Consider the following 10,000-nt stretch of genomic DNA (forward strand, 5'->3'; position numbering starts at 1 on the left):
AGATACGTGGTGTATTTTGTCATTTAGTGGTTATCTATTGCCCAAAATTATCTAAACACGGTAACACCTTCAGGGTTAGGCCTAAGGTTAGCATTTCTAAGAGGTTTGGGCTTTTTCAACAGTTACTTTATGACCTCAGTCTGCATATTTTGCGATATTTGCATATTTTGCGATAACCAATTTGACTTGATTTACTTTCATTGTTCATTTCAGTTTACAGTGTCCCCAATCAGCGTTCCAGCGCTAGAACGACTAGACACTTAAGGACGTTCGCGCCAAAATCTTCCTACGGTGAGATTTTCTTCATTTCTCGCCTAGAGTTAGGTCATAAAGTACTTACTCCAAAAATGAAAAAAAAATGGGGGTCACCGACTTTGTTTCGGAGAAAATGGCAGTGGAAAAATGCCTTAATTTCGAGAAATCGGTCATAATCGCGAGATGTAGGCTCATCTGCTCATCCATCGAAAATCATAAAAATAAACTGTTTAAGTGAAAGTTTCCGTGCATAGGTCTTTAGGAGTGAGATTTTAGATAATTGTATGCCGCTAGGGAAGTGGTAAACAGTAGAGTTCATCCTCGACGGGCGTTTTCGTAAGCTCTATCCGTTGCAACCACTACCGGAATTCGATGGCACGAGGAAAGAAAATGTTAAAAAAAAATAACTTCTTACGGTGAGAATTTTTTCATTTCATCATATTTTGTAGATAGTAAGTAAAGTAAGTGATTCATGATTAAAAAAATAGGGGTCACCGATGATCTGAACGAGTAAAATCGATGTGATTTTGCAAAGCTCTTGGAAAATTTCGTTTGTCACGCTTTTGCGTGACCTGTCGGGCAAGGACTGGAACCCAAGAAAGGATCGATCGTTGAAGAGACCAAAGGTTTTTACTGAAAAAAAAAACCTTTCTCGAGCATAGCAACGAAGTTTTAAGCAGGGGTCATCTTCATTTTTTTGGTGTTTTGTATAATATCTCTCCATTGCCGTCATGCTCATCCTCTGGAGTTTGTTTTTTGTGAAATTTAATCGCTGATTGTTTCCACGCAGGTCCGCACGAGGACGAAATACTGCTTAATTTTCACGAAACTTTAAAAACATGCATTCACTTTGAACTTAAGTTCGTAGGGTAATAAAAACATTACAAAGAAACAGCCCCATTAAATTTACGCAACGGTTCGTCCACGAGTTTTCCAAACTTTCAGCCACTAGTCTACTCGATCAGCTGCCTTTTCCAGAGCTTTTCTATCCTCCCGCTCACTTCTCTTTGAAGTTTAATGATAATTCGGAAATAAATGTGCCATTCTTTTGCCGGCCTGGAATTTTTTCCTCGGCGTTTTTGTCGCTATGTTATTTTAACTGATGTTTGAAAAATATTTATGAAAGTCAAGTAGACTAGTGCACGACTGATAAAATCTCGCGAATATCAGTCGCGGAGTAGTCTACTTGACTTTCATAAATATTTTAAATCAATTTTGACTGATCGCGATCTTCTCTGATCCAACGCTGTGCAAGACTTATCGTCCACGGTTTTTGCAAAGGAGTTAAAACCTCAACTTTACTAATGCTCGAAGTAATGCGTGACATTTTACAGTCGCGTTACCTGCGCAGTAAAGTTGCGCACAAACAATTAGCGCGAACGTCCTTAAATAAAGTTCCTTTCCTTATTTTACCCCTGGTCTGCAGTCTACAGTCTGCGTTTTACACTGACCGCCCGTCGCCCAGCAACTAGTGTTTACTAGAGTTTATGATTTCACTAAGGTGAAAACGTCCAAGTGTGGTAATGGTGGGTTAGTCTATAACGCGGAGCCAAGATCAGATTGGTTCAAAATCAGACATTATTTGATCTTCCAGTGCATGGTTTGCAGTATTATAAAAGCAACTTACAAAGTTACAATGCAAGACTGAAAGTTTAAGCACCCCTGCCTTCTGTGTTCATGAGGGATGATCCAATGCTGCACCTCTAGGAGGGAGGGAGGGGGGGGGGGGGGGAGGTGCGCACTGAGGGCAACAAGCTTTTCAGTTCACTTGCACGTGATACTCTCGTAAAATAAGAACCCTTACTTCACCTTTATAGAAAACAAAACAACTCCAAATAAAGACCAATCCCAAGTGACCAAAAATACAATGCTTTCCGGTACCCTCAGAAAGATCCAGAATAATAATTATGCTTCGCTCGCATGGACCCCTTATACGCAAAAAGATGTCAAAGGCCTAGAGCAGGTCCAGAAAATGCTTAAAGATTTGTCTCGGGACTATTGGCGCAGCACCAGCATTATAATGAATATAAGACCTAAAAAGCGTCATAATTTAGACTAACACCAAGTGTAATGCCACGTTCTTCAATACTGCTATTCCTTTTCCCCCTAGAACCATATGGTTCTTAAATTTACCAACAGCTGAGGATGTGCACAAAAAACCATTATGGGCTTCGAAAGCTACTTCGGCTAAAGACATTCAGGACGTTAAAGTTCCATTACATTTCAATAGGCTGTCTTTATTATTTGACTGACTGTAGCAGCTGTTGTACAATGTACATGTAGTTTTTATGTTCTCATATTATTAGCTGTATGTGCTACTTAGGAGCAATGGTCGATAGATGCAATAACTGATGACAAAGATATTTTCTGTCTTAAGTTGCTCTAAGTTCATTTGCCAGCCTGCGCAGGTGCAAGAAGGCCGCCAACCTTGCTTGCTGCTCGGGATGGTGCAAAGCCAAGCATTTTCTGAATGTTCTGTGGAATTAACAACAAAAAGTAAATTATTTTACAGACTGATTTATAGCAGTCTGCAATCAGCATGTCAAAAGTAATTTTGGAAATGCTTGCATTTGCAAAACAAAACAAAAAAAAAATCAGAGGTAATTAATTAAGACCTAAAAATGTAACTGTGACTTGCATTCATCCGTGTTCCTTCACTTAATACCGGCTCCACATATTTTTCATTATACATGTACAGGCAAATAATCTGTTAATTCTACAATGATGGAAAATACACACAGTCATCGAATGCAAATCATTTAACCCATTGACTCCTGATCCAATACACTCTAATGACGGATGACTTTACACATCAACTGAGGGCGTCCTGGAGTGAATGGGTTAATATTTCACCATATTTTTATTAAGTATAAATAAATTTTTATAATAAAGCCGCCATAAGCATTTACCAATATTATAAAAGTTACGTTATAATTGGTTGACAGCCCACCACATGAGTCCCTGCAAATAACTGACAACAAATATTGTTCTGCTCATGCATACTACCGTCCATCTGTGTTTTGCTGCAAATAATATTCTGCTCATGAGTAACTCAGTGAAACCGCCAACAACTGCCAAAAAATATTAATGAACAGTGCTGCATTTCAACAAGTAAATACACTGACTTCAATGATAAAAGCAAGGACCTGATTACAAGTGACCCAATGGATACAAACCTGTCTGACTGACATGGTACAGAGTATGTAGAGGAAGATAAAAGAGCAATCTGTAAAGTCATTACCCATCAGGTTACGATGAGACAAACCCTGCAGCCAAGAGTGAGGAACAAATGGTAGCTTCGCTACTACTCTGCCATCAAAGCTAAGAAAAAAAGCAACATACCGATTAAAAAAAAAAAAAAAAAAAAAATAAATAAATAATAATAATAATAATAAAAATAAAAAATAAATAAAAATAAAATAAAATAAATAATAAAAATAATAATAACACTACAGTAGAATCTTAAAAGGTCACTATGAGCGATTCCCGCGTGCTTATTAAGTTGTCTTAAGAGATAAAGTCTCTTGGCAGCCTTAGTCGTGATTGAGTCGATGTGCGCAGACCATTTGAGATCGCTGCTTATGACAACACCAAGAACTTTAGCAGAAGATACTATTTCGAACTCATCCCCTTCTATGGCGACCTGAGAGAAACAAGGAAGGTGGGGGGGGGGGGGGGGTGTGCTTGAAGCACGTGCGAATCTCCTTGCACTTGATTGGATTTAGTTGCAGATGGTTTTCTTGAGACCAATCATGAATGAAATCAGCCGCTTGTTATAGAGTGCTGTGCTTGGAGGGGGTTAAGTTGACCATTAAATCATTCATTCTTATATGTACTTTCTCAACTTTCTGGGCCCAGTTGCTTAAAATGGATAAAGGGGTTTAGTCTCTAAATAAACTGTGGTGCTGAGTTGGTGGCAATGTGAAACACAAAAATGGGTTTTAAATTAACAGCTGGGTTGATGTAATGGTAAATTGACCACCGTAGAGAAATTTGAAAGCTGACATTTCAAGTGTTAGCCCTTCGTGAGAGTGAATCAATAATAATAATACAATGAGCTAAAATTACACAATCATGTACACTCTAGCATTTTAATACCAAGGAACAGTTGCAGAGAGTTGAGATTTTCTTACATAGAATTAAACATGCCAATGAGGGCTGTGAATGTAAATCCAATGGCAAATATGGACTTCATTTTAACCTACAAGAGAGATGGAGATGTTCTCAAGTTGATACATTTTTGCATGTAGTATTTTCACACAGGGCACTACACAAAATGCAAGAAGTACAATTTAACCTTTCAAGCCCAAACACACAATGATAAAAATGTACAACAGCACTTATGTAATCACCTGAAACAAAGCATTTGAATAATCTTTTAGGGCATTTTATGCAGGGCGAGTAGAATTTAAGCGAAAAAAAAAAAAAATCAAATGCTGCAGGGTTGCCCATGGAAGAGGGGATGATGAAGTCCCCATTCCACAAGTGTACATGTATTATGCATTACTTACCATTGAAAGATCTCTATTGTGGTTTTTCAGCTTCTCTTCGACTCTTTCTAATTAAAAAAATAACCAGACAGCATTACAGCTGTAGATGTACTGTAGACCAAATACGATACTTCTGCAAACAATTATAATAATTTTTAAAAACACTTACCCATTTTTTTCTTCTGTCCTCCTTGCCTAGGTACATCCGATATAGTTTCTTTTCTTTTTTCCACTGTAGACCAAGAAAGAACTATTAACTAATGCAGTTTAAAAGTGCAAGTTAATGAAGTTAACAACATACTAAAAAATCTAACAGCTACAGTGATCAGAATGATGTTATACAGGAAACTTGTATATTGATTTTGTGGGCATGTACATGATTGCATGTCCACTTGTGCTCAGTATCGCAAAACCATTTTTGTATGTCTGTAGTCTTACTGTAGTTCCTTCCTAGTTTAAGTCAAGGAAGCCAAGAGATGTACAGCTTTCAGCAAATGACCTTTGCAAAGATACATGTACATGTGGAGCATTGCTTTACATGTAGATTTAAAGAATTATAAATGCCTGAAGGAAACAAAGGCAAATCAGGGTACATTGTATTTTTTATAAGTCTAAATAACATACAAATGTACTGTACATTGAATCTACAGTATACTGTGCATCTTTAGTGTACTTTTAAATGCTGTTTAAGCAAAGGATTTTTTACCTCCACATGAGGCTCACAATGCACAAGATTTGTTACTCATTAGGAAATACATGTACTGTAGCCTGGTCATTTTAGAGAGGGTCTAGTGCTCTTGGTTTTACACAGTGATACATACTTTATTTGAGTACATAGAGAACACCACGATATAAAATTAATGATTTAAGTACAACAGCAAAAGGGCTAGGAGAGCCAACTCACACTTTTTGCTGTCCTTCTCAACCTCTGCAGTTAATTTTTTGTATTTGTCTGTTCTGTAAACCATCAAGTAGGTAATTCCTTGGGGGGAAAAACAGAAATACATCAAGCTGTGATAAGTACTGTATTATCAATGATGAACGACACAGACAATACAGTGTACACTGTACATGTATGTGATGCCCGAATGGAACTACCGTAAAACAAAATCGAGTTCCAAACCTGTTTCCAACACACAACCCTACACAATCTAGCTGGATGCTCTTACTAATGGGCTACTGGAGACTACAACGTGAATGATGGTTATCTCTGGGCTTTGATTAGAGCCACATCACACAGTTCAAATAGTCAAATCAACACAAAATTAATATGGCTTGTAATAAATTGCATAACACACAGTCACATTGAGCATCAGAGATAACAAACAAAAAGAGCCATTCCTCCAACCCTCCTCAATGTGAGAAATAACGTACATGACTGATTATAACTGTGTACTGTAGTTCACAAGCTGCACTACCAAAGATGACAAGTTTTTTTTATAATAAGAACAATGCATCTACAGGTACAAAGTGGTGGTCAAGGTTTTGAAAAATACATGTAATTAACCATTAATTTTAAAAACTTAATGCATACTTGGACTTGAATATTGCTTGTCGGTGCTTTTGAAATCAGTTCTTCATCTCAAATACTGTTTATCAGCCATATTAAAAATGAGTGCCTAAAACCCGTCTGCCATTATCAGGACGTGCACAATCGATGAAACCGATGATCGGAAAATCAATCGATCAATCGATGACAATCGATGCCTTGTTAGTTAATTGGCATCGATTGGCATCGGCCAATCGATGACCAATCGATACTCACACAAAAGTGATCGCAACTCATCGATTGTCATCGATTGGCGTTAAAAAAAAATTCGGTATCCCACACGTTCCAGCCCACGCACTCGCAGTACGCACGAATGTTTGAGATTTGAATTCGTTCATCGGATTGTTTGTATGCAGTTTCAATCGATTTCAATTAACTGATCGATTGGCATCGATAATCGATAAAAATTGATAATCGATGAAATCGATAATCACAAAAAACCTGTGCATCGATTGTTCATCGATTATCGATATCAATCGATTAATTGGCATCGATTGTCATCGATTGATCGATTGATTTTCCGATCATCGGTTTCATCGATTGTTCACGTCCTGCATTTTGTGATTCAAAAGCCTTCAGACCAGCGGCCTGTGATTTAGAAACTTTGTAAAAATAAGAAGAATTCGCTGCATCTTAATCACTGGCAGTGGGATGAAGTTTCATCAATATTAATTCAAAGAAATCCAAGGGATTCATGAAGTCCAAAGAAGCCTACAGCTACAGTACCGCTCGAAACTATTTGTGCATTTGCCGCGGTTCTGACTAGGTGAAACCGCAGGTTCAATCCCTAGTTTGACCGAGGTAAAACCTCGACTACGGTAACCGAAAGCCGAGGTTTTACCTAGATTTTTTCCGGTTGATTTACGCCGCGGTTAAGAGAGGACGCAGTATGCTAAAGAAATCTGCATATTTTTGCGGATCAATCGCAGCGATAGCCTGCGAACGCAGACGTATTTCCGGCGGTCGTTTCTCTCCCCCGAAAACTTTTCGGGGGAGAGAAACGACCGCCGGAAATACGTCTGCGTTCGCAGGCTATCGCAGCGATAATTAGTATGCGTATTTGCCGTATTTACAATCTGCGAAGTTTGGCACATTCGATTATAATAAAGTCGCATTCATAAAGCGTTGATCGTTTTTCTTTTTCCAGCAAACGACAAGATTTCTAAAAGTTGTTCGAAATCTGTTCAATACAGATGTTATAAAGATCAGCAGAAATTCTATCAAGAAATTTACACGTGTTTGGAAAACTCGTCTTAACGGTGACGCCGCTCGTCTAGCGGCCGGCCTTGAAAGATACGCGATAGTCATTTCGATCTTATCGCCCGAAAGATGAAAGAAAACGATTAACTTTACAAGTAATTGTCAGCCGTTCGAGCAAAGTGGCTCTCCATTTGTTACAAACTTGTCAAGCAGTTTGAATCGAACAGCGTATTTCATGAGCTATCGCTCTCGCTTGCGTGACGGAAGCATGCAGCTTAGTTTATTTACGTTTTAACTCGCCAAATTGGCAGAGGCTTCATTGAACTCGTCTATCGTGTGATCGTTGAAGCATTAATTTAAGTTAATCATAACAATTCAGAGGAATGAATATTTCTGAATTTCAAGCTCAACTGCTGAATTACCTGCCACTTAATATTTTGAATCAGAAATGATCGTAATTAACGCGCGACAAGGAGTGGTCAGGAGTTGCTTAAGAAACTTCGGGAATACAGTTAGGGTTCTTCGCTGGTGTAATCTTTAAGTCATTACATGTTGTAGTAAGGTTTAGTTCAAAGTTAGAGCTTTTCAACAACTATCCCGTAAACATTTCTATTTGGACCGGACGCAAAATTTGAAGCGCTGTTTATTCTAAATATACATATTTCCTGTCGGACCAGTTGCACTGGCGGCGACTTAAGTTACGCATAATCCACACAGTTTTTTAAAAAGAAATGTCCTTTTACCCCTTTCGAAGAACTGTTCATCGTGATAGCGGAAAACTTACAAGTTATTAAACATAAAGATGTAAGAATTAGGTATCATGAAAGGTTATCAACATTCTCTGTTCTCAGCTGTCACGGCACAAATGAGATGAACATATTTAACAGTGCGTTGCATTGCGTTGCGTCGGTGCTGTGAAAAACAGCTTGGATATTCATTCTTTACCTTAGGGAGCTAGGTGTGATAATATTAAACAATGATTTGCAAAGTACCATTGTTTTCTTGCGGCACATTACCGCAATTAAGTCGGCCGCGGCATTCGGTTGCTTTCGTCTTTGCCTCGGTTGCGGTTTTCGTCCAACCTAGGTGATTTTGCGGTAAACACTATCGGCAAAGACGAGGTATTACCGCATGCAAATGCACTAATAGTTTCGAGCGGTACTGTATACATGTACCTTACTTCAAATATACTTAAGTACGTTTCAAGAGAGCACTATTGCTTTGTCTTCAACCCACCTGATGGTTTACGCTGATCTTACAATGCAAGCAGAATCAGTTAAAAAATACAACCACACTTTTGAATTTTCGGAACATGTTTCGATGTTTCAAACATCATCTTCAGCCATAGAGAGTGTAACATTAAAATTTTTTACAAGATAATTCGTCTATGTATATAACTATCAATACAATGATTCTTTGTAGATTAAATGTTCGTTACAAGTACGTAAAATTCAAACGAACCAACAATATTATAGAGAACACAACTGACGTAACGGTAAAAGTTTAAAAGTGTAATGCTAAACTGACATGATCAACTTGTTTGTTGAGTTCGGGTTTCAACCGCTCAATATGGAAGCTCTCCTTGATTTTGAGTTGATAGAAATTATTATTATACTTCTTTCTATCAACTCAAAATCAAGGAGAGCTTCCATATTGAGCGGTTGAAACCCGAATTCAACAAACAAGTTGATCATGTCAGTTTAGCATTACACTTTTAAACTTTTACCGTTATGTTAGTTGTGTTCTCTATAATATTGTTTGTTCGTTTGAATTTTACGTACTTGTAACGAACATTTAATCTACAAAGAATCATTGTATTGATAGTTATATCTATATACGAATTATCTTGTAAAAAATTTTAATGTTACTTTTTTCTATGGCTGAAGATGATGTTAGAAACATCGAAACATGTTCCGAAAATTCAAAAGTGTGGTTGTATTTTTTAAAATATTAGTAACACTTGTGCTATCCAGACCATTTGGAGAATCAGTTAAACACAAACCTTTCAAAGCCCTACAGTAATTCTAAACCAACACTTTACTGAAAAAATTTAATCAGACATCAGTTGCTTTACACCAAAAATACATGTATATAAACACAAGAATGAACATAATTTGTAGATGAATTTAACATACTTCACGAAAATTGGAACGGCTGCCAATCACTTCGGTACTTTCAGTGTATGTAAAAATTTGGTAACAGGTAACCCAAGCTCTACTTACAACAAGAGAATGTATGCGAGATCGTAAAGTTCTTCTCAATAAAATAGATTGTATCACTTACCTCTCTATTTTGGTTTATATGATATAATTTGTATTCTGGGGACTGATTGGTCACATTTTAAGGCGATTTTTAGGTGGCTTCTACTTCGTTAGGGGAAGAAGTAGGATCTATTTTAAAGGACTTTTACGATCACACACACAGTAATTCTCTTACTGTAAGCAAAACTTGGGGTTCCTATGGCTAAACTGGCATGGAGGAGCATGTAACCATGCCCAATGCTTTT

The 10,000-nt window shown here is 37.6% G+C and overlaps 1 protein-coding gene across 1 annotated transcript in view; it reads right to left on the minus strand.

Annotated features, from left to right (window-relative positions):
- Positions 1-2,471: 2,471 nt before the first annotated feature.
- LOC138023412 (calcium load-activated calcium channel-like) overlaps positions 2,472-10,000 on the minus strand; it is a 7,894-nt gene continuing 365 nt past the window's right edge. The window contains exons 2-7 of the mRNA XM_068870417.1: positions 5,650-5,727; positions 4,915-4,977; positions 4,767-4,813; positions 4,389-4,456; positions 3,432-3,576; positions 2,472-2,730 (exon numbers count right to left, since the gene is read on the minus strand). Of these exons, the coding sequence (XP_068726518.1) occupies positions 2,644-2,730; positions 3,432-3,576; positions 4,389-4,456; positions 4,767-4,813; positions 4,915-4,977; positions 5,650-5,727 (488 nt within the window). The 3' untranslated portion in view covers positions 2,472-2,643. The remainder of the gene's footprint in view (positions 2,731-3,431; positions 3,577-4,388; positions 4,457-4,766; positions 4,814-4,914; positions 4,978-5,649; positions 5,728-10,000) is intronic.

Source organism: Montipora capricornis, chromosome 2 (genome assembly GCF_036669925.1).
Source record: "Montipora capricornis isolate CH-2021 chromosome 2, ASM3666992v2, whole genome shotgun sequence".
NCBI classification, from domain to species: domain Eukaryota; kingdom Metazoa; phylum Cnidaria; class Anthozoa; order Scleractinia; family Acroporidae; genus Montipora; species Montipora capricornis.